Source organism: Dreissena polymorpha, chromosome 15, assembly GCF_020536995.1.
Source record: "Dreissena polymorpha isolate Duluth1 chromosome 15, UMN_Dpol_1.0, whole genome shotgun sequence".
Lineage (NCBI taxonomy): Eukaryota > Metazoa > Mollusca > Bivalvia > Myida > Dreissenidae > Dreissena > Dreissena polymorpha.
Genome location: NC_068369.1, coordinates 6,167,955 through 6,193,605, shown reverse-complemented (window position 1 = coordinate 6,193,605; position 25,651 = coordinate 6,167,955). Strand labels below are relative to the sequence as shown.

The window sequence follows — 25,651 nt, the reverse complement described above, 5'->3', positions numbered from 1 at the left end:
TTCGTGTCTTATAGTGCACTTGTGAAAAATTGTCAGTTTGATTTCACAATGTTAAATAATTTCATGGATGAACGGACGAAATAAGTAGTAAAAGCACTTTTGCTCTAATCATGTTTGCAAATTATAAAGATATTTTCAGATGTTAACCCTTTCAGTGCTGGAACCGAATTTTAAAGGCCTTTGCAAACAGTTTGGATCCAGATGAGACGCCACAGAACGTGGATCCAAACTGTTTGCTATTCTGATAGTATTCTTTGAAAAAATTGGAAGAAAATGATTATTTAAGAAATACAGCAGACAACATTTTAGCAGACAACAAATTTCCCAGCATGCAAAGGGTTAATGATCATCTTTTAAATATGAGTTCACTAGTATTACTGGATAGACTATTCATTTAATAGTTCAAACTATACTTGATCCCACCCATATGTCGATGTCGGGGGAACGCCATGAATAAGGTTTGCATGCAACAAGTACATACTTGTAATGATTGGAACTTCTTCAGATACTTTAGCAGAACCATGACCATGGATGTACCTTGTAAAGTAAGGTTTGTGTTTGCTGATAAATGACTTCAGTTTGAATTTACCAACCTTGATGCAGATCTGGATATAGCATGCCTACACATACCCAAGCTTGGGTTTGCATTTGGTGACAGTTCAGTACCCAGACAAGTAAAAACAAATGGAAAAAGACACTATTTAAGTATAACAAAAAGAAAAAGACGCTCTTAAAGGATAACAAATGGAAAAAGACGCTCTTAAAGTATAACAAAAGAACTAAGGCATAAAATTTCATTTAGATATTATTGTTAAGTGTCATTATCAAATGGAAAGAATCATGATAAAGTTTTGGTTGTCAGTAAGTTCATCAATGTTGCCACTGCTGGTGGAGTCCAACGTCTGTTCTCAAGTTATAATTTATGGTTTGAGGAAGGGTCTTTTTGAGAGCACAATGCAAATTTAAGGACAAACTGTAATAAGATGCCTGCAGATATAGGCATTATTTACATTAATATTATATTCCATAAGTGGGCCATCAAGGGTAAATGTAATACAGATGTTAACAAGAAACTGTCGGAGACGGGTGATGCTCCCCAAAGTTTTTTTTGTCACAATATTGCACTTTATATTCAGATAAAAGGAAACGTCTTGAGGGCACAGTAGTTGGTGGGGGGGGGGGGACAAGAAAAAAATTTAATAGAAAATTTCAAAGGGCCATAACTCTGTGAAAAATCATCCGACCAGAACCCGCTGATAATATGCACATCTCTTCTTGGTAGTGAAGCTGCCCATGAAGTTTCGTTGAATTCTTTGAAGGAGGCTTGTTAATTATCAACGATAATGAAATATGTCTAAGTTATCTATACTTTGAGACAAAATATTCAGCAATTCCTATTGAGTTAACTCGTTTGAGCTTTTTTCTGATGAAAATTTGCTCTATGCATAACTGTAAAGAGTCTTCCCAGATTTGCCTGAGCAGCTTGCACTGAATCAGCAGGATAGACATTGTCCACCTTGATGGTATTTTCTTTGAATTAAGTATCTTCTCAGTTTCAGCTGAAAGTGTCATCCATGATTAGTTTGTGAAGACTGCACGGACTAGTCTGGGATGACACCCATCATATTACACACATGCATTAAGCCCAGTCTTCAAGAACGAGACTTAAATTGAATACGAGCTAATGAAGTAAGACAAATTTCCATGAAGAAAGAACGCATAAAAGTACTTTTATTTTTACCATAATAACGTTATATTAATAGAACTTAAAAAACATTGCAAAAAGGAAATAAATTGCCCAGTAAATATCACAGAAAAGAAATAAGAATGTTTCAAGATAAATACAATAAATTGAGACACCAGCATATACATTAATATAATATGGTAAAATGTAAAAAGAACATGAACATGGAACCATTATTGACAGGCTTATTTGTACTTAATGATCAATCATTCAAACATTTAAAATAAATAGTCTTCAAACTTCATGTCAAAAACATTTGTTTTGATCACAAATATGCAGGCATAACTTGAAATGTTTCTCTAAAATTGCACATCAATTGAATTAAGTTCACTGTGAAAAATATAAAACACGTAATATTCAGTATTAATGACCAATGCTGACATAAAAGTAGTTGAACACACTCATAAATTGCTGGTAATGCTAGGACTTTTTACTCAAATATTCTGGATAAGTTCTGCATGCTTTCTGCATCATGGTTAGGAATCCTGGCACGCCAGTCTGCAAAACAAACAATAAACCGTATAAGCCTCGCTGAGGAAAAACAGGGTTTAATTTCTGCCCGTTGTGTCGCCCAAGATAAGCCTATGCAGTCCATAAAGGCTAGTCCGGGACAACACTACGCTTAAATGATATATTTTGTTTAAACGAAGTCTCTCCCTTTTAATTCCAGATAAAGTGGAATTTGTGCTCCCCTGATAATTCACACAGGGTATTCAAGGATGACACTTAATGTTTCCGCTATGACTTGATGATCGTTTAGAACACTTCCTTTAAACAAAAATTACATGAAAGCACAAAATGCACAGGCTTATCTGGGACAACTTAGCAAGTGAATTAGGCCCCATTTACCCAGACAAGGCTTATATATTTTGCTTGTATTCTGTTTACATATGTAACATATCAGTATGTCAAGTTTATGTCGTCCGATTCCAATTATATGATTATATATTCTATATAAATCTATTGACACAGAAGAACTCTGAAAGATGTATATTAACAAATCTGTTTTATGCAATATTTTTATAAACCAGTGATTTTTTCACCATTTTGAGAATGGGATTGGATCCTTTTGGATACAGAAAATCGCGTTGTTAAGACTCAAACCTATATAGCTTGATTTGAGATGAATTAAATGTTAAAACTTAATACAAAAATAATGGAAATCTTAATTGGGAATTTTGAGGTCCCCTTCTAGTAAAATATAATACTTTTTTCAGAACTTGAACAAAAAAGAAGGAAACTTTACCAAATAGCACAACCAAATTATAACATTTAATAAAATTATGGTTTTTTAACAATACATTTATATCTTTTGACATCTATTGTCTTGTATAATTTACCTTAGCTCCCCAATTGATAAGCCACGTTGGTATGGAACCCTTTGGATTGTCATAGTAACGCATATATGCTGAAAATAAAAACATCTTTAATAATTGTATTATTTTATTTCTTTACTTTTATTAGCTCCTCCATTACAAGCACGGATAATTACATATATTTTGTTTCAAGGAAATCTCTGCTTAACATAAATCCAGTCTAGGGGGCAAATGTTTATCTGGGCTGACACTTTGAGCACATGAATTTAGCCCAGTTTTCCCTTCAGGTAGCTTAAATGTACCAGCATTGTACAAGAATAGCAGCACTTTCGAAACATCAGAGAGTCAAGAACACTAGCTCTTTTAATTTTAAAACCTGCCAAATAAACCAGAGCCAAAACAAAGCACATTTCCAAGTATTAGTAAATATTGTAAAAAAAAAGTGTTACCCAAAAAAATTCAGCCATGTATAGACCTTACAGGTCAGACAATTTTAAAAGAGGTATTTTTAAGTGGCAATATTTTAACTTGCAAACGCCATGTAAACCACTGCTACCAAAGTTTTTTGGTCAAATTTGACCAAAAACAAGGGCTGTTTGTAAAACATGCATGCCCCCCATATGGGCTATCAGTTGTAGTGACAGCCATTGTGTGAATGTGTTTTTTGTCACTGTGACCTATACCTTTGACCTAGTGACCTGAAAATCAATAGGGGTCATCTGCGAGTCATGATCAATGTACCTATGAAGTTTCATGATCCTAGCCATAAGCTTTCTTGAGTTATCATCGGGAAACCATTTTACTATTTCGGGTCACTGTGACCTTGACCTTTGACCTAGTGACCTGAAAATAAATAGGGGTCATCTGCCAGTCATGATCAATGTACCTATGAAGTTTCATGATCCTAGGCATAAGCGTTCTTAAGTTATCATCCCGAAACCATTTTACTATTTCGGGACACCGTGACCTTGACCTTTGACCTAGTGACCTCAAAATCAATAGGGGTCATCTGCGAGTCATGATCAATGTACCTATAAAGTTTCATGATCCTAGGCATAAGCGTTCTTGAGTTATCATCCGGAAACCATTTTACTATTTCGGGTCACCGTGACCTTGACCTTTGACCTAGTGACCTGAAAATCAATAGGGGTCATCTGCGAGTCATGATCAATCTACCTATAAAGTTTCATGATCCTAGGCATAAGCGTTCTTGAGTTATCATCCGGAACCATTTTACTATTTCGGGTCACTGTGACCTTGACCTTTGACCTAGTGACCTGAAAATCAATAGGGGTCATCTGCGAGTCATGGTCACTCTACCTATCAATTTTAATGATCCTAAGCATAAGCGTTCTTGACTTACCATCCGGAAACTATTTTACCATTTCGGGTCACCGTGACCTTGACCTAGTGACCTAAAAATCAATAGGGGTCATCTGCGAGTCATGATCGATCTACCCATGAAGTTTCATGATCCTAGGCGTATGCGTTCTTGAGTTATCATCCGGAAACCATTTTACTATTTCGGGTCACCGTGACCCTGACCTTTGACCTAGTGACCTCAAAATCGATAGGGGTCATCTACGAGTCATGATCAATCTACCCATGAAGTTTCATGATCCTAGGCATATGCGTTCTCGAGTTATCATCCGGAAACCACCTGGTGGACGGACCGACCGACAGACCGACCGACATGTGCAAAGCAATATACCCCCTCTTCTTCGAGGGGGGCATAATAAAAATTTAATTCAAACATTTGATTCATCTCCCTATCAAGCTCTTCAAGTTGAACTTAAGTAAATAAATATTTAATTAAACACCTTCATTCTAAAAACTGACACAATTTTTCCCAACCCAAAGTGCTACAGCCCCATTCTCAAATTTGAGAAAAAACACAGTATACCTTTTGAGCCCACTTTCCCGTCCGTGGTGAGTGCACAGCTCTGAACATAGTCGTCAACACGTATCACACCGTCCACCTCCGGAATGGACGGCACGGTCTCACTGCGCGCCAGAACTACGTACACCTTCTGACCATTGCTGTCCAGCTCTCGTAAAGTTCTAGCATACACATACTGGCATGGGTCAAGGTCTAAATCAGTCAAATTGAATTCAGACGCCAAAATATGTCATTGAGACTCGAGCAAACACATACTAGCTCGTGCCAAGGTCTTAATTAGTCTAATTGAAATCAGATCCCAAAATATGCAGTAGGAACAAAATAAATTTGCTCAAGGTCTTTTACAGTAAAATTAAAATCAGATCCAGAAATATGCCATTGGAACCCAATAAAGATCTTAACCATGTTCTGGGAAAACTGGGCTTAATACATGTGTGTAAAGTGTCATCCAAGATTAGCCTGTGCAATCCACACAGGCTTATCAGGGACAACACTTTCTGCTTTTATGACATTTTTCTTTTAAATGAAGTCTCTTCTTAGCAAAAATCCAATTTAGGCAGAAAGTGTTGTCCCTGATTAGCCTGTGCAGACTGCACATGTTAATCTGGGCGGACACTTTATGCACATGCATTAAGCCCAGTTTTCACAGAGCGCAGCTCATTATCTTGTTATTAGTGAAGGATACGTCTCTGTTAGACAAGGGCCAGGGGTAGTTGACATTCCAGTATATGACTTTCTTCCCATCTGCATCTTTCTCGTACAGCTCTGAAATGACACGCAGTGAATAGTGCAGTGAATTGTTAATGTTAATAAAGAATATTCTTACACATGTTTTTTTTTGTGAGTTTGTTTTTAACTGGCTATCTATGAACTCTTATTACATGTACTAGTCTCCAAAAAATTTCTCTCTGTCAGAAAACTTGCCCCACCAAGCAAATGATATGAACAAAATGATTTGTCTAAAACCAGATTCACTTGCCAAATATAAAGAGGTCATTGACTGGCAGGTTTTATGTAATTTTATCTTCATCAGTATTGATTTAAAATACTTTCAATTCATAATTTACATATAAGATAGTAAAATGCTCAAATCTAAACAATGCTCAAATCTAAACAGACACAAAACTTGATCTGCCAGAAAAATGATTTGTACAAGTATAGCATTGTTCTCTAAGTGGGACATGTAAGACATTGCATATTCATAACAGGACTAGTAACTTCTCACAAATACATTTTCCATCAAAAACAATTCTACACATTTGTAAAATATAAAATGACCGACGAAAAATTTAAGTATGCATTGATCAATAGACAAATTACCACATGCCCAAGTGTGTTGGGTAAAAAGATAAGTTTATAACCTGAACATACGAATTTGAGAAATGCATTTCATATGGAACACATGTATGATATCAGATGCCTTAATAATTCAGAACAATAAGGTCCTTAAACTGATGCTGCGATGCGTTTACATGACAGTTTAATTTTTCAAAGCGTGCTTGCCAAAAACGTTATACAATTAAATAACTGAAATGTAATATACATGTAAATGCACAACTGAAGTCTGGTCAGGATCTACACTGTCATATAGTCAGACCATGAAACATAACAAAGCAGAGAGCGTACCAGGCTGCTTGAGCCTATAGCATAAGACCCATTTTTACTTTAATAGCACAAATGTATATATTATAACAATCTTAAAGTTATACCTTTCACGTAAGAATCCCACTGTTTTCTGTATTCAAGGTCCATGTATACTTGAGCACAAACATCAGGCAATACATCGTCCAGGACACCATAGATTTTATATTCATATAAACCAGAGGTCTGAAAAATAAAACAGAAGATTTGCTGATGCCATCAAAGAGAATGTAAATGTATTGATTTCCACATTGTTTATTTATGTGTGTGAAAGAGTCTGTAGATATCTATAGATAAATCTGAACCAGGAAATTTTATATATACCTTGGACAAAGTAAGACACTGATATTGTTCAAGCACAGCTCAGAAATGTAACAAGTGTGAAAAAGTCCTGTGGTTAGAGAGGCGACCATCACCAAACAAGGATATCCGCAATAGGCGGATAGGGTCTGGAGACAACCTTCTAATATCGGGGCTAGACATGAAATATGCCACCAATATACCTTGACATCTGGATATGTTCCTACCACAATGTGGGGTTATGAACAGTTATCACTAACAACCCAATGGAAATACCCCAAATGTCAGTTATCACTAACAAATGTCGCAAAAAAAGTACTTTGACCATGAGATAGGGTGATAAAACACTAAGAGATAATCTGAGTAATGAAGATAGCGGTACAAGGCTGCACAGCGGACTCTTTAAAGTTTATGAACCATGTTGCCACGCAACACAGCCAAACAATACAGTTAAGTTCAAGACAATAAACCCTGAGGAAGCATGTTTTGCCAAACCTGTTTGCCTGCTGCAGAATCTGTACTGTCTACATATGGCTTGAGGCTCTACAGTCCACATGTTTCATCTCTGCCTTGGGACTACAAGTTTAACCCTTTACCACTTAGATACGTATTTTGATACATTTGTAGTTCCTTACAAAGTTAAGCATTACTCCCAGGCTGTTCTGGTTTTATTGAAATAGCCATTTTCACATTGCATCTAAGTGTGAAAGGGTTCAGGTGCAATCAAGAAGAATACATTACAATTTAATTAAACCCTAATAATTATTCATATTTCACATTTAACCACGTACCTCGTTGTACATCCTATATATAGTGACCCCGTGCGACTCTGTAAAGAACTCCCATCCTTCTATCTGTGGCTGCTCCAACTCTCGACAGGCCTCCGCAAACTCCTCGTCTGTAAACACACACTCCCCACCCAGTGAGAGTTCCTGCTGGCCAGACATCGTGTGAACTAACTCGGTTCCTGCTCAATTGTTACTAGAACTTGCTCAAGTTCTGTTATATGAAGGCGTTCGAAGCTATATACGCTGCAATGTTTTCTACTATATTTTAATCTGTTTTTCGCACATTTACCGAAACTTGCTCGATACGCGAACGCACATGTTTTGTTCTGTCAAAAAGTTGTTTACTTCCGCTACTAGGAAACACATGCGCATTGAGATATCGCTGGGCGTTTTTCGACATGCATATAGTCTAAGCCATCATAACTGTCCAGCAAGAAGCGGTTATCTCCCCTACATTTTAAGAACATTGAATAATAATAATATTATATATCGCAATGAATTTATAAATTCATGAATAATAATATTGTACATCGCGTTGAATTAAAATACTATGCACTCGGATCTCAGCGCAGTGGTTTGAAATGTTTTTATAAATGTTATTGTTTCTATAACAAGCAATTGCCAGTCAACTATGTGACCGGCATCGGCAAAACTTGTGCCACTAAAACTAACAATCATTTGAGTTTCTCTCTGGAAGAAGTGGGCTTTATGCCTGTGCGTAAAGTGTCATCCCAGATTAGCCCTTGCAGTCCGCCGATGGGACGATACTTTCCGTTTTTATGGTAAGAGAGTCTCTTCTTATGACAATTCGAGTTCAAGCGGATAGTGTCATGAAAGGTTAGCCTTAGTGGACTTCACAGGCTAATCGTGGACGAAACGTTTTAAACATGCATTAAGCCATTTTTTCCAGAAAGAGGATCAGTTAAGCATTTTCAAGGAGAATAGCAATTCAAGAAACGTCTCCGCGATCCAGTTCTCGCCTTTTTAAACACCCGTGAGTATTGGTTGGAGTGTTGAAGTACCATACATGTTACGTTCCTGACTTGCCATATGCGACCAGCTTAGCTATAGCCCAGCTTGCACATCTCGCGGTCTAGCCAGGAGCTACACGAAACCTTGAGTGATTGTTAAGCGGACAGCTCAGCTCCTGACCAGACAATTGCGCAAGCTGGGCCTGAGCTACGCTGGCCGAAACGCCCTAAGACCCATGATGATGATGATGATGATGATGATGATGAGGAGGAGGAGGAGGAGGAGGAGGATGATGATGATGATGATGATGATGATGATGATGATGATGATGATGATGATGATGATGATGATGTTGATGATGATGATGATGATGATGATGATGATGATGATGCTGCTGCTGCTGATGATGATGATGATGGTGATGATGATGATGATGATGATGATGATGATGATGATGATGATGATGATGATGATGATGATGATGATGATGATGATGATGATGATGATGATGATGATGATGATGATGATGATGATGATGATAAAGATGGTAATGATAAAGATGGTGATGATGATGATGATGGCGAACATGGTAGAAAATGAATGGCTGCTTATTTGACGCAATTTATGATACTTCCAAACGTCTAGCTGTGCGTCTTAGCAAAGATCTATCAAAGATCTATCATGAAACTTTGTATTTTAGATCTTTGATCTGAGAAGTAGTATTGACTATGGAGAACTTTAACGCAAAAATAATTAACTGTTACTTTAATATAATATGCAGCGTATTGTAACAATCAAGTCATTTGTCCAAAACAGATTATCTGAAACTATGTGCTGTAGTAAGTTTCATTACAAAGGTGTGTGTGCTTGTGTATTTTGAAGTTAAAGAGCTGCTAGAGAGATTTTTATTTCGTGATTTTCTATAATTTCATTGCCTACACGGATATCTGTATGACAGTACAGTATGTACATACTACCGTAACAAGTGCAGTGCTTTTCTAATTATTCAGTGTTGTTGATTGCATTTATGTCCCTGCTTTATAAAATGAAATTCGAATAGAACCATCACGTTAGCAAGATTGCCAGTAATCCCTTAAAACTTCACACTGTACACTTGGGATTACATCATTCTCAGGGAAGTAATCAGCGCTGTATTCTATGTGTTTGTCCTACAATGCGATGAAATAAACGCTTGAAAATGTAAATCGATAAATATAGATTTTTCTAGACCTGTTGCAATACAGATTCGATTCATCTTGTATATTTAGACATAGATGAAAAGCAAGGACTATGAATATATATTGAACACGACAAATAATAACCTATTAAGCTAAGTATGTTTTCAAGTGGTTTTCAACAAAGCTTGGAATCTTATCTTTAAGATTTGACTATGGTGGTCTGGCGGGAGGTATTGTGTTACATTTGCTGTAGATATAGTTGAAATTATTAAAGTATTAAATTAAAGTTCACTGTATTGATTTATTTAATACCACATTTCATAAAGTGTAAAAATACACATTATACCTAACAATGTGGTTTGTTTGTGTTTGTTCAAATATTCAGTTGAAACACTTCACTTCAAATCTATAATATTTTATAGATAAAACGAAATAAAAGTCGTCTTGCATGTGCGTGCATGATAACTGAAAATATTCCGATGCAATACTGATAAGATATGATAATACTTGATTTCCATTCGCGTACCATTCACATGCTCGCTTTAAATATTTAATGAGTCGCACAGACAAAGCAAACAGACACTTGCCACAGGGAATGGATTTTCGTATGGAAGAGACTTTCTTTCAACGAAAAATACCATTAAAGCGGTAAGTGTTGTCCCTGACTGCACATGCTTATCTAGGACGCCACTTTACGCGCTTAATAAAGCCAAGTTTTTCCAATATTAAAGGGCCTTTCACGATTTGGTAAATTGGCATAAATGGAAAAAAAATGTTTTAGATTCGCAAATTTTCGTTATAGTATTGACATTTGTGAAGAAACAGTAATACTGAACATTTACATTCTCTAAAATATTCATTATATGCATATTTTCACGAGTTAAACACCTGAAAAGTATAAAGCGTTGCAATGCGAAACGATTGAATAATTTTGAGAGTTCTGTTGTTGTCTTTATATTTTGGTATACAACGAGGATTGCTTATATAAAACATAAAATACTGCACTCATTGTATGAGCACGGATGGCTGAGTTGTCTAGGCGATATACTTTTATTTCAGGGTCAGCGCCTAGTTGAGGGTTACATTTGTTCTTTCTTTAACTTAATTCTTGTTATTTTACTGGAGCTTTTTAGATCCAATGTTTACATTTATCAATATACAGCATTTAATGACAAACTTCGATACATGTCAAAATCTGTGAAAAGGTCCCTTTAAAAGATATATCGATTATTTTGAAATTGTTTTTTTCGTCTCATTTTATTCACAATTTTTGTAGCCAGACAGTGGTATCATACTGAAAGATTATTTCGAAAAGGAGTGCCTCCAGTTCATCCCAGCCCTAGACCTCGACCCTAACACTTGACCCCAATGCTCCTTGAATGGTTGGTCTGGGCCGATACTTGCTCGGATCAATGTTCTTTGAGAAGAAGAAAAAACAGTTTGGAAAAAAACGTTTTTATTGAATGACGATACTCAATATGTGTATATTTAATTGTGTAGCATAGATTTGCAACGTAAATTATTCAAGAAGACGCACACAACAAGGAGAACTGTAAATATACAGTTATTATTTTGATCAACTCGACATTCAGAACAGAAAGACGATACGGACGGGCCCCATACGTGAAGCGCCATAACCGTAAGAAAAGAACTCCTAGATTATTATTTTTTACTTAATTGCCTTAAGCACATACTTGTGTTTGCTTCTTACACAGCAATTTATGCGCAAACATTTGTCAGTGAATGCATTAAACGAGGGGCATTATGATAATAAGATGGGAAATAAACATACATGTATACAAATGTACTTACGCGATATATATATATTTGAACTGTCCCTCATTAATTGTCGCCCATCATTCGAAACTGTTTTGAGGGAAAAGGAGGACAACTAGGACATCAATACACAGTTTGCATTTGTCATTGCCCCACACTGCAGTGGTGCCATATATCAACGGGAAGCGGACAACGACAACGAGCGAGGCATGGTATTGTAATGCGCATGGGGGGGGGGGGGGGGTTAGAGGGTTAGGGTAAGGGTTAGGGTTAGGGATAGGGGTCGGGTTTGGGTTAGGATTAGCCTTAACCCATACCTAAACCCTTACCCGACCCCTAACCCTAACCAAACCATAACCCAGGGTTATCTCCCCTATACCATGCCTCGCTCGTTGTAATTGTCCTCTTCCCTATATCAACGTGGGGCCCGCAAACCGTGTGACATGAATGGTTTTGAGCTTTTTCTATACACAAATCACTCTTGTTGACTGTTTATCGTAAATACTTCACAATGCTTTTTTCTTGATTTGGGAAAAACTGAGAAAGGATAAAAAATATCGAAACAACTGAGAAAAATATCAACAATACTGAGAAAGAAGTAAACAAGTTTCCAAAGTAAGCTTGAAATTGAGAGAAAATGCATTATTTAAAAAAAATCTGTTTAGGGAAGGGTCCTTTCTATTGGGTAAAGGGGCCTTTATAAGACCATGCTAAATAAGGGAAAACGCCCTGTTTAACGAATAATGTAACATCAATTTAACTCTCCTAAATACAGTTTATATTTATTTAATTGTATTTTTGTTTTATTGTAACCCATTAGCATTAACCCATTTATGCCTAGCGTCTAGCAAAAACGCCTTGGCCAACAGCGTAGACCCTGATGAGACGCCGCATGATGCGGCGTCTCATCAGGGTCTGCGCTGTTTGCTTAAAGGAATTTCCGTACGAAATATTCTAAATATAGAAATAAATAAACTAGACATCCCTAATTTTGGAAATAAATTGATCCAAGGATGGGAGAGTCCACTAGGCATAAATGGGTTAACTATCGATCTAAGTTTTTAATTGTATCGCCATATAAACGGTTTACTTTATGCTGCAAAATGTCAATGCGGATTTTTAAAACATAATTATTAATGCACTTTAATACACATATAATTATATGCTTTTATACACACTTTAAGACAAATGAAATATCCTTTACATGCCTGTCCATTTATATTTAAGACTATCTTGTGTACTGTATCAGATATTCCTGATATACGTGTCCATACGTTATAGATGAGCCGTTCTGAGAAAACTGGGCTTAGTGCGTCAAGTGTCGTCCCAGATTAGCCTGTGCATTCTGTACTGGCTAATCAGGGACGACACTTTCTGTTTTTATGGTATTTTTAAATTCAAGGAAGTCCCTCTTTATCGAAAATCAAGTTTAGGCGGAAAGGGTCGTCCCTGATTAGCCTGTGCATTCTGTACTGGCTAATCAGGGACGACACTTTCTGTTTTTATGGTATTTTTAAATTCAAGAAAGTCCCTCCTTACCGAAAATCAAGTTTAGGCGGAAAGGGTCGTCCCTGATTAGCCTGTGCGGACTGCACAGGCTAATCTGGGACGACACGTTACGCACATGCATTAAGCCCAGTTTACTTAGAACAAGGCTCATATTATGTCAATAGCATGTACGTCAACAAAATCACATACTTTAACATATGCCATAGCATACACATTGAAACAAATCGGTGCATGGAAAGTGTCGATTGAGAATGTTGATTAAACATCTTATCCGACCTTGTGGTACTCATAATCTTACATTTTATGTATACAATTTACGCAATGTATTTAAAGGGACCTTTTCTCAGATTTTGGCACATATTGAAATTTGCCATGATTTATATTGATAAATATAAAAACATTGGATCTAAAAAGCTCCGGTAAAAAACAAGAATACAATTAAAGAAAGAAAACATGTAACCCTCAACTGGGCTCGAAGCACTGAACCCCGGAATACAAGTTTAACCACTAGACCACTCCGCCATCCGTGCTCAGACAATTAGTAATGCATTTTATACTTTATGGAAGCATTCCTCGTAGTGTCATGAAATATAACGAAAGCAACATAGCTCTTAATATTACTCAATCGTTTTGGCGTTGCAAAGCTTTTTTATGTTCATGTTTTTAAATCGTCAAAATGTGAATAAAATGGATATTTAAGAGCGTGGTAAATGTTCAGTATTACTGTTTACTCACAAATATCATAACTACAACGAAATTGTGCGAATCTGAATTTTTTCAATTTTGTAAATTTACCAAAACGTGAAAAGGTTCCTTTAAAGGGGCCTTTTCACAGATTTTGGCATGTTTTGAAGTTTGTCATTAAATGCTCTATATTGATAAATGTAAACATTCAATTTTAAAAGCTCCAGTAAAAAATCAAATATATAATTTAAAAAGGGAAAAAAAGGTAGCCCGCAGCAGGGCTCGAACCAGTGATCGACCCCCGGAAACCTGAAGTAAAAGCGCATTAGCCAACTGAGCTATCCTGCCAAGCAATCACTAAATGCGTATTTTATACTTTATATAAGCAATCTTCGTAGTTTCACAAATTTAAACGACAACAGAACTCTCCAAATTATTTAATCATCTCGCGTTGCAACGCTTTATAATTTTTAAGTTTTTGAATCGTCAAAAGATGCATGTAATGGCTATATTAGACCATGGCAAATGTTCAGTAATACGGTTTCCTCACAAATATCATAACGTAACCGAAAATTTGCGAATCTGAAACAACTTTTTCGGCGTTAGCTGTATACGCCAGCTTTTCACCTTACCTGACCTTTGTAACTGTCCAATAAAATTCAAATAAAATTTCCCGCGGCTAGTTCAGAATGAATACACTTCAGTTATCCCATAGGCTGATATGAGCATACCATCAGAACATTGGAAACATGTCCGCGTCTTTGTAACACTGTTTTACTGCGTGTTCAGCATGAAACAATTTTATCTCTAATGAAAAGGCTTAATAGATAGAACAATTTTACACTCAATCTCGACATCAATACAGTTTGTGCGTCCACCTTTTATTTTCAGAGGCAACAGCGTTTTTACTTAAAGGCTATGTTCTCATTTTAGTACTGACTTTCATATTCCTATCAACATGTTAACATGTAAAAGTATAAAAAGCAGTGGAAGCGTGGCCTCACTTTAATGCATTGCATTTCAACCCGCGAGTTATCAGGGTTTATTTACAGGTCATCGCTGCGTCCGAAGACGCTTATGTGCTGACCTGAGTTCGTGGCCAGTTTGTTATATAATATAGACCCTATCCGTGAACTAGGTGAACTGAGATTTTCTTTAGACCACAAAAGATGTTAAATGAAGATATTCAGCGATATAATTATGGTATGTCAATAATAGATTCTTTATGTGTTTTCAACAATACCATGATAAATATTATTTTTAATTAATTTAACAAGAATTATTCCACCATATTGCCTAATGTATTAAGCATGAGCGCGATGATTCTCGATACTGTTAATAATCGAATCAAAAAGCAATGCCCGACAAACCACTAAAACAGGTTTGTTCGAAGACCGCGCGTATAAATATTTAAAATATGTACGGATACTTCGCGTGTGGCCGGTTGACTCATATGTTTAAATTTCACTTCCAGTCTTCATTTGGTTTTCTGTTTTGTATCTATAGGTTTATGACCAGCAATATGTAATTATGTAAAATAAGCCGCGAAAACTCCGCGTAACATCCCGTATTGCGTGTGATCCAGCTAAGAACTGCACAGAAAAAGACATTCGCTATCCTTGGTCTCATTTTTTGAACTCTTTACCTTTCACAAACTCAAACCACAATCAACGCCGTATATCTTTTTTAAAGATATTTCTTGTTTCAATTTTGTCAATTTACCAAACCGTGAAAAGATCCCTTTAAAAGCAATACAAGATAACTCCAATCGACAGCTTGTCCAACAAAAGAGTGACTTGTGACGGTGGTATTCAGGTTGATACGCTTTGCTGGTTCTTATTATGGTTGATATAATTGGGTCATTGTACCGATTTCTCTGAAAAAATAAGCACATCAATTGTCGACATTTTTCGTCCTGTTATAGTGAAAAAGATTTGAAAAAAGACCTAGCATACTGCTTTGTTTCGTGTTTGAAGAATTGCGTTTACGTGTTTATTAGAAACGATTTTATTCGCGTTGGATTCATGCTTCAGCAAGGATTATTGGATTATTGGAACGGTTTATACAGTTAATGTTAAGATAGATTATTGAACATGAATATCTTGTTACCATTAATTTTGCTATCAACGTTTCAAAGCTTTTTGTAAAATGTAGTAGACACAATACACACTTGAAGCAAATCAAGTACGCAAACGGTGGTGAATGTTAAGCTTAAGATATCAAATTGCAAATACGTGTATCTACTACTCGTTTGGATACGATTGCCTGTTACCACCCGTTTATGGCGGGTTTCGATATGGTTCGTGTGATGAAACAAACGGATATTTCCATAAATATGACATCTAAATATTGTAGAAGACGATATATTCGTAGAATAGCATTAATTTCGTGTGTAGTGTTGATTATTTCACTCGCGATATATTTTCACGTGATAGTGCGGCAGACCTACTTGAATATAAACATCCGGAACACATGTGTGATACCAATACTGGACCCGTTCGACCCGTCGATTATGCCCTACGTCTGGGAACCTGGGCCGCTTGCATGCGACAAAACTCCCCAGCTGATCCACCAGGATGACACTGGTGTGCTCAGATTCAATACGACGTTAATGGAGCTGTTAAACCTCCAAAAGGACCAAGTCCACTGCGTCTTTAGGATTGTGACGAGGAACAGAGACGACGCAACGGTAAAATTCGGTGAAGAAACACATTTCGTTCCTGAGTATTCCGTAAAAGCAGACGTTTATCAGGTGATATGTAGAGACAGAAACGGTGACGTCATATTTGAGAAAGTTCTTACAAGCGTCAACGTTGGTGACGTCACGCGTGAGGTCTCGGTGATGGATGAGACGCGGGATCAGCTGAGCGTAGTGTTCCTCGGTATTGATTCCGTATCTAGGTCGGCGGCATTCCGGAAGCTTCCAAAGTCTATGAAGTATTTGAAGGAGGACCTGAATTCGTATGACTTGCGGGGCTTGATGAAGGTATTAACATTACTCGCGTACTTTTATATTTAGTGTATATGGACCGCGCTCTTTGTAAACGGGGCTTAATGGACTTGCGTAAAGTGTCGTCCCAGATTAGCCTTTGCAGTCCACACAGGCTAATCAGTGAAGACACTTTCCTCTTCAACGGAATTGTTCATTTAAAAGAAGTTTCTACTAAACAACACTCCAGTATAGAAAGTGTCGTCGCTGATCGCCTGCACAGGCTTATTTGGAACGACACTTAACACACATGCATTTAAGTCCCGTTTTCCCAGAGCGCGGCTCTGAGAAAAGTTCTTTAATTTTTTCATTTGTTCATTTGTTCTAATTTTTAACAAAACCCCAAAACTAACAGCAATCATGGTAGTGCACTTGCATGTAAATAGCAAGCATAATTGAATATACACTGTATTTAATTGTTTATGTATAAGACAAATCTTATTGAGCAAACTTTCTCTCTATCGTTGAGGTGAAAACATCAGAACTGATAAATATCGCTGTATATGACAGTTGATCTCCGTGTCGTCATCGTTTAATGAATCATGCGTTAAATGTGTAGATACCGTGTTGAAATAGTCGGTATGTACATGTAGACGGTTTTAAATGACAAGGATTCTTGATGTTAGGCCAGCATTTTTTTAAATTTGTTTTACGGGAAATTAAAAAAAAATTGAGTCGGGGGGGGGGGGGGGGGTAAATAAAATTAAAATCATAAAAAGTGAGCACTCTACCAAAAAAATAAATAAAAATAAAACTGTCTCAACTGATTTTTTTTTCATTTTGAAAATTTAAAACTAAGCCAATTTAACCTTATGTATACTTGCATTAACCTTTAAGTGTTTTATATATCTTATTGCACTGTTGTAGAAGCTTTTTATAATAATAGTAAACATATGTTTATATATATTTATATGTAAAAGCACCTTTCGCATGAATTATACCATATTGCTTCAATAGAGACCATTAACCACGCCGGGTGTGTAGTGTATTATAGCGATCGTTAAACTTTTGTTGAGTGTTAATCATAAGTATGTTTATAACAAATATAGCATGCATTTGACTTGATTAAAAAAGAATTGAAAACTTTTTAAATTGTTTAATAGCTTTAAATAACAACCAACTTTGTAACTTTCATCCATGGGTGGAATATGCGCACTAAAAATACTATTTAATATACAACAGACTTGCTTTATATCATGATAATTTGTATCAATCATAAGAAAAAATGAGCCACATAACAGGAAATTGGACCTTAGGGCGATTGCGACCATTTTGGCTCCAAAAGAGCAGTCTGACCAGGATCCAAACTGTTCAACATAATTGTCATTCAGTCAGTACTTCTAAAGATGTTAAGCGAACACTTTGGATCCTGATCAGACTGCGCTTGAATTGATCTTGATCCAAACTTTATGTAGTGAAAGTTCTAGTACATAAAATGTGAATATTTTATTTAAGAAACCGTGAGTTAAAGACTTATAAAAACATATGCTGCATTTCATTTTATATTCAGAGAGAATTATAGTGTTTATATATGTAAAGTGAACACAAGAGGCATGACTACAATATTTGGTGTGTAACATCGTTATGAGGTCCTCTTTGAAGTTTGTTCAAATCATGCAGAAAATTTGCCCTCCCTAGGGGTTACTGTTTTACTTATAAATATAAATAATATAATCATTCTCTGTAACCGCAAGGCCCTTTGGTTTGTTGCGTTGCATGCCAACCATATAGTGGTTCTTTGCTAAGTTTCCTCAAAGCATGTGTCCGTGGTCAAAACTGTTTGCGCTTCAGGGGTCAACTGATTTATACAGATTAATGTCTTTGATAATCCATAACAACACAGACACCGCAAGGGTCAGGGGTTCAATATTTGGTGTGTAACATGTTAGTGTTTTCTTCTTCTAGGTTTGATCAAATCATACATTTGGAGTTAAAAATAACCCGTCCTTGTTTCACATGCTTAATATTTACTTATATAATAACGAGTTAAACAATATTATTCTCTCAAAACGCATGGGTTAGGTGATTATTATTTTGTATGTGACATTGTATGGCGGTAATCTTCGTAGGTTTTATATCATGTCCATTGGCTTCACATTAGCCCCAACAAAATATTGAGGTAAAAGACACAATATACCTAGAAACCTAGATTTATTTCATTGAACATTTTCTTAAGTTAAAGCCGTATAAAGAATTAAATAGCACATGTAGCAAGGATTTAAATTGTTCTAGTAGAATTACTCTGTTGACTGTATATAACTTACTCGCAAGATTAATTATATATAGAACACAACTTTTGAACTATGTAATTGTATATTTTAAAACAGTATTTTATTTTAAAAATTTCGTAAAAGACTCACAGTATTGTCAAAATAAAAGAGTGTAAACCTTTGCACATATTATTTTGTTCCTCTCTTATTCACAGTTTAAGTTCAAATGAAAATTTCTATGGAATGTGTTGTCTGTATTGTTTTAAGGAGAAACAGCAATAACATGTTTTGGATATATAATAAACAGAGATGGCTATATAAATGTGAAGATAATAATAAACCTTGGAACAAATACGTAGAGCCGATTGAGCACCAGGGCTCTTGCTATACTTAGGGGGATTGTGGCCGGGGCCCTTAGAGGGGGGAATTTCACGTCGTTTCCGGCGAAAAGGGGGAATTTTACAAGATCTTTTCACCAATCATTAAACACTCAATATTGCTGTTTTTTAATTTAATTTACATAAATATACATTTACTTAAAGGTTTATAGCAAGATACCAGCTGGCAACATAGGTATAAAAGTAAAAAAATAATTAATTTTTTTTTGTTTTGGAGGGGGGAATTTTTAGGTGAAATAGGGGAAAAAAAGTATACTATTTTAAGGTGGGAATGGGGCCGAATTTCGGCCCAAAAAACAGCCAAACGAGGGCCCTGAGCACATTTATCAACAGAGCCTGAGGTGTGATAAATTTATTTGCATTCCTTGCAGTACAAATCTCGCAGTATGAAAACATTATTTACTGTTGATAGAACGTCATTTTTCGGCTAAATAATAACTCATTTTTGAAAAATAATGTCAAGAAAAATAAATAAAACTTTCTTGTGACTTTGACGGACATACGAACATCGGGACCCAATGTTATTTTCTTCAAAAGCTGTGTTGCATACTTTTTTTCTAAATAAAGAATATATATGGGTTGGTGGGGAATGGGATTATTGATGCAAGTACCTGTGGTTCAGTCCTCATGTTCATTATAAAGAAACGTAAAGTAGTACTTATTGGACATTTTCGGGATGTTGATTTTTATCTATAAAAATATTACAGGATATGCATTTGAATAAATACGCATATTTATCAAACCTACCCAAAACTTCTTAACACACTGAAAGTTATCGATGGTGACACCTCTGCATCATCTTCAAAAACTCATTATTATTTTGAATTTCGTATCACATAATATGGGCATGATGTCAACAATGGTGTTCTGAAGATTATCTTTTCTAATTGAAATTGTTTCTGCTCCGTTTTTAATTAATTTGATTTTAAAATATGCTACATTTGTCTCGTTGATGTTAATGTCCGCCATTTCGGAAATGCAATATGTAAATCATTTGTTAAATACTCATTGATTGGCTAATAGCGTGTGGTATTAGCTGCAATAGCCAATGAAAATCGCTGACGCTTTACAAGTCGAATTGGAACAACGAAACAACCCGTATTATAAACAAATTTTGAACAACACTTTCGACAATCTGCGCATATTTTTTCTAGTTTTGGATAAAATACTAGGTCGGCGGGTAAAATGTAAAAAAAAAAAAAGAAAGTGACTTTTATTTTTGTTTGTATTTGTCGAAAAATAGGGTCGGTCGCTCCCGTAAAACAGATAATAAAAAATGCCGGCCTTATCTAAATTCGAATATTAATATTTGTGAACTTTCTTCGTATACGGTAGTTGAGTGTAACTTACGGATAGCAATTTGTTCAGGTTTAAAGAGACACTTCACTTGATTGTAGATTTTAAAAGAGTCTTTCCACGTTTTCACTAATAAAACTACAGTCTTTGGAACAGTCTAAAAATATATCAAGCAATACTTAAACTTCGAAACCCTGAATATCTTGAGTTACTATAACCATCTCTTGTTTTCAAAGAAAATTTATTTCCTAAATAATATCTGATATGCATTTACTTGTTGCTTACATTTGAAATAAGAAACTAGATTAAGCTGAATAAGCCTTCTTATTTTTCATAACTTTCTTATCTGTCTTCGTTTCTTCCCTTTCTTCCAAATGGACAACTGACACATGTGCATTGTGTCCGACTCCTTATAGCTCTTTTTTACTTTGAAATAGTTTGCGAAAACTGGTTTGAGTTTAGGTGAGTCAATTATTAAAAGAAAATGAGCCAAGCCCTGGGAAAATGGGGCTTAATGCAATAACGAAAAGTGTCGCCACAGATAAGCGTGTGCAATCCGCACTGGCTAATCAGGGACGATACCCAATGAGCATCAAACGTTTTACGAACGTTGCTGAAACGTAATATTTATGTTGCAACGTCGACAACCATTACCAACGTTGCCATAACGTTGCATACAAAACGTTACCATGACGTTTCTTCATAACGTTGCAATGACGTTCTAGAAACATTGAATTCTTATCGCGACATTAGTAATCACTTCCGAATGTTTCTGCAATTTTGCACGCGAAACGTCAGTCGAACGTTTGAGAAGGATGTTGCAACAACGTTGCTTCTAGGTAATTGTGCACTCTTTTAGCGTCTGCAGTTTTTCTGTCGTTTTCTCATTTGAATTCAGTATCGCCGGTAGTTTTTTTTCCCCTTGAATTCAGTGTCGCCGCTAAAACTTAAAGATGCTTAAGATGAGCTTTTACTCAAAATCGCTGGATAAAATTAATTGTTTAAGTTGTGATATGCATTAAAATGGTAGATTCTATAGTTTCAAAGTTTCAACGACAAAATATAAGTCAACAAAATTTGCTGAATTTTTCAAATGTCGCGGTGGTGTAGTGGAATAGAAGTCCGCCTAACACTCGGGAGTTCGTGGGTTCGATTCTTACTCGTGGAGCGTTCTCATTATCTCCTCCATAGACACCAAGTACTGGTTCTTTCAAGGAAACGGACTTGACAGTGTCCATATCTGCCTACAATACTCGAAAGAGCGGTTGGCATTAAACAGAGAGAGATAGAGTTATAAATTTGTTTGTTTTTACATACTTGATAGTAAATATAACAGTTTTTTTTTAATACTACAACGTTTAAATGCAACCTATATACACCGTTGCAGCAACGTTGGGAAAAAAACGCCAGGAAAACTTTCATAAAAACCATTGTTACAACCAAACTGCAACGTTTGAATGCAACCTAAATACAAGGTTGCAGCAACGTTGGGTGTCCACTGGGTACTTTCCGCTTAATAATGTTGATAAGAGACTTCCATAAAAAGAAATGCGTCTTTCCTTAAAAGCCTGTGCACATTGCTGAGGCTTATCTGGGAGGACATTTTACGCATGCTACGACCATTTACGCATGCTTTAAGCCCAGTTTTCCTAGAACGCGACTCATTTAATTTTATTCTACTCACCTCAGGTCGGCGAGAACACGTTCCCCAATATCATGGCCCTCTTAGCCGGAAATGTCTTCCATGGTTTCTGCGACACCACCCCATGTGACGATCTACCCTTCATTTGGAAAAACTTCTCGGCAAAAGGCTACGCCACGTTCTTTGCGGAAGACTGGACAGGCGAGAGCACGTTCGAAAACCACAAGGGCGGCTGGCGGGATCCGCCCACTGACCACTTCATGCGACCTTTCTATCTGGCCATCGAACAGCTAGCTAAGGAGAACAAGCTGAATAAGATTGGCAGCTTCCTCAAATACCAGTTGGAGTTGAAGAATATAATTGGACAGAGCGCTACAACGTTCCAGAGAATGTGTTACAAGGACTTACCACAGTACGTTCATCAGAACAAGTTTTTAAAACAGTTTTTGACGAGTTACACAAATAAGCGAAAGTTTGCGCTATCGTTTACGAATACACTGTGTCACGAAGCAGACAATTTACTGTCATACGGCGACGATTTCACTTTGGAGTTTCTGAGATGGCTTAAATATGGCGGTCACCTTGAGAACACGGTGTTTGTGTTGTTCGCGGACCATGGGAGTCGGCTCGAGCGCATCCGGAACACTCTTGTTGGGCGCCTGGAGGACCGGATGCCAGTTATGGAGTTGCTGGTTCCCGAACATATCAAGGAACGGTATCCGTCATTAGACAGAGCGTTACGCGTAAACCAAGACAGACTGATAACGTTTTTCGATTTTCACCAAACATTGATTGATATCATGAACCAAAGTTTTCGCAATCCTACGATTCAAATGGAAAACGGAAGGACCAAGGGCATTAGTTTGTTTAATGAAATTCCAGCCGCTCGCTCGTGTTACGATGCATGGATTCCCGAAAACTTTTGTGCGTGCTACGAGTCGGTGCAGGTTGGCACAGACACAACCGATTCCCAGCTCCTCGCGGCACACATGCTGAGGGAAATAAACCAATTAAAATCCGGTCAACCAAAATGTATTGAATTAAATTTACACAAGGTTCAAGAAGTACGAAAGATTTCCGATGGCTTAAAACACGTCGAATCGACGCTGTACGGTCGCGCAACTTTCTTCAATCTGAGAGCGCCGGAAAAATCTCGGCTGGATAGACTCGAAGTGACGCTTGTGACTTATCCGGGATGCGGGATTTTCGAAGCCACATACGAGATGCGGAACAGGGTCAATATACAGCGTATTGGGGAAATAGTCCGCATTAACAGGTACGGAAACACTTCCCATTGCATGCATGTGAAAGAATTGAAGCCATTTTGTTTTTGTGGTGACGTTACCTCGAAACCGTGTTGATCTCCGTCTAATTAATTTAATTTATTCAACTCGAATGCGTCCGAATGCAGAAGCTGCATGGAACAGGGAATGTGTGGATTCGGGCTTATGAGGTGCTTCCGCGCCTGAGGCTGCATAATATGAGGACTCGGAGTGTGATCATGCACTGTCTACCCACTAACTGACTAGACTTCCGAAAGACGAGACGAATCTTGAACAATGCTCCGAATCCAGCTATATTTGCTAAATTAAAGGCATTTAAGTTTGGAGTGTTCTTGTGCTGTGTGATGGCGGGGGGGGGGGGGGGGGGGCGAGGGGCGCGGCGGTGAGAAGCGCGTGTACCTACCACTGCTCGAGCCGGACAGCCGACTGCATGGCGCATTGTCGATTGTTTTGCTATGAAAACCAGTGCTTGATTTATTTGTAATTTCAGCGAAAAATCTCTCCGAGTATAGACTGTTTGGTTTGCAAGCTGAAGCCATAAAAAGCGGACATCGTCGTCAGGGTGCACGTTAACTTTCAAATTTGTTAAAATTGTCTTCAAGTATTATTTGAAATATTTTGACATTTGTCATCATTTTTATTTATTTCCCTTTTTATGTATTAACGTTTGGTTCAATAGCATTTCACTGTTCTGAGTCTATTATGATAAATGCATATGGTCAATTTATTAAACGTGTATTTGAATAATGCAAAGTATCAGCTTGAAAGCGCTAGTGGTTTATATATATCCATATACGGGTAAATTTGTATCGTTTAATTGTGTAAAAATCTATGACATTTACATTTTACCACATCATTACAAATAACATTCAAATACTATTTTTTTATCAAAAAAGACAGTATTGTATCTTTTTATGTCAAATAATTCGGTATTTACAATATTTTGCAATAAAGTATTGAGAAATGCACATGAATTGCATGAAGTTCCGGCCCATAAATATGTGACAAGAAAAAGATCCGATCGAACTCACACACAATTTATTGAAATTGTTATTCGTGTTATGTACGGTATGCATATGATATGTCTAATGACACCAAAACGATCATCATATCTGCAGGCCGAATACCATGAGTCGTGTTCCGAGAAAACTGGGCATAATGCATGTGCGTAAAGTGTCGACCCAGATTAGCCTGTGCAGATTTCAGGGACGACACTTTCCGCTTTTATGACATTGTTCGTTTGAATGAAGTCTTTTCTTAGCAAAAGTCCAATTTAGGCGGAAAGTGTCGTCCCTGAGTAGCCTGTACAGACTGCACAGGCTAATCTGGGACGACACTTTACGCACATGCATTATGCCCAGTTTTCTCAGAACGCGACTCCAATGATACCCGCTCTGGGAAAAACGGGCATAATACATGTGCGTCAAGAGTGTCATCCTATATTAGCTTGCGCAGTCCGTACATTCTAATTAAAACGACAATTTCAGCGTTTACGGATTTTTTGTTTAAAGAAAGTCTCTTCTAAACGCAAATCTATTCTAGGCGGAAAGTGTCGCCGTTGATTAGCATGTGTGGTCTGCACATGGAATCTGGGATGACATTTTACGCACATGCATTAAGCCCTGTTTTCGCAGGGAAAGGCTCAAATGAAATTGCGCTCATCTTGATTTGGCCGTATAATATGGCACTGTGCACATATTGTTCAATGCCTTTGTTGTACGTATACACACATGGTTTAGGTAAGGATAAAGTCTGCAGTGTCACTAGAAATGCCAAGCTTCATTATGTTTGGTTTAAAATCTTATTAACAAAAAATACAGCAAATGCTTTTCTCAAAACCGCTGTGGTCGTCCTCGGCTTTAGAACAATATTATTTGAAGCATTAGAAAAATTCATACGAATTCCTTGTTTAAAATACTGTCACCAGACACTAACATTTAGCTAACGGCGCAAGAAGCTTTTATAAAATCAAAACAAACCTTTAAAGTATCGGAAACGAAATACTTGAGCAACTTTATAATTTGC

The 25,651-nt window shown here is 36.9% G+C and overlaps 2 protein-coding genes across 2 annotated transcripts; one reads left to right on the top strand and one right to left on the bottom strand.

The window, feature by feature from the left end:
* Positions 1-1,714: 1,714 nt before the first annotated feature.
* LOC127859451 (phosphatidylcholine transfer protein-like) lies at positions 1,715-8,070 on the bottom strand. The gene is made up of 6 exons (XM_052396841.1): positions 7,693-8,070; positions 6,670-6,787; positions 5,646-5,725; positions 4,964-5,135; positions 3,085-3,152; positions 1,715-2,242 (listed from the first exon to the last, which is right to left on the bottom strand). Exons 1-6 carry the CDS (start codon positions 7,846-7,848, stop codon positions 2,165-2,167), a joined length of 672 nt encoding a protein of 223 aa, XP_052252801.1. The 5' UTR covers positions 7,849-8,070; the 3' UTR covers positions 1,715-2,164.
* A 7,509-nt stretch (positions 8,071-15,579) lies between these two features.
* Positions 15,580-24,592, top strand: LOC127859440 (uncharacterized). Its single transcript, XM_052396823.1, has 2 exons — positions 15,580-16,794; positions 22,391-24,592. The coding sequence occupies exons 1-2, from the start codon at positions 16,090-16,092 to the stop codon at positions 23,702-23,704; spliced, it is 2,019 nt and encodes a 672-aa protein (XP_052252783.1). The 5' UTR covers positions 15,580-16,089; the 3' UTR covers positions 23,705-24,592.
* The last annotated feature ends 1,059 nt before the right edge of the window (positions 24,593-25,651 follow it).

Coding starts and splice junctions, on each gene's coding strand:
- LOC127859451 (XM_052396841.1), bottom strand. CDS start 7,848: ATGTCTGGCCAGCAGGAACTCTCACTGGGTGGGGAGTGTGTGTTTACA. Junction 6,788..7,692: donor TATATAGGATGTACAACGAG/GTACGTGGTTAA, acceptor TTTATTTTTCAG/ACCTCTGGTTTATATGAATA. Junction 2,243..3,084: donor TTATCAATTGGGGAGCTAAG/GTAAATTATACA, acceptor TTTGTTTTGCAG/ACTGGCGTGCCAGGATTCCT.
- LOC127859440 (XM_052396823.1), top strand. CDS start 16,090: ATGGCGGGTTTCGATATGGTTCGTGTGATGAAACAAACGGATATTTCC. Junction 16,795..22,390: donor ACTTGCGGGGCTTGATGAAG/GTATTAACATTA, acceptor TACTCACCTCAG/GTCGGCGAGAACACGTTCCC.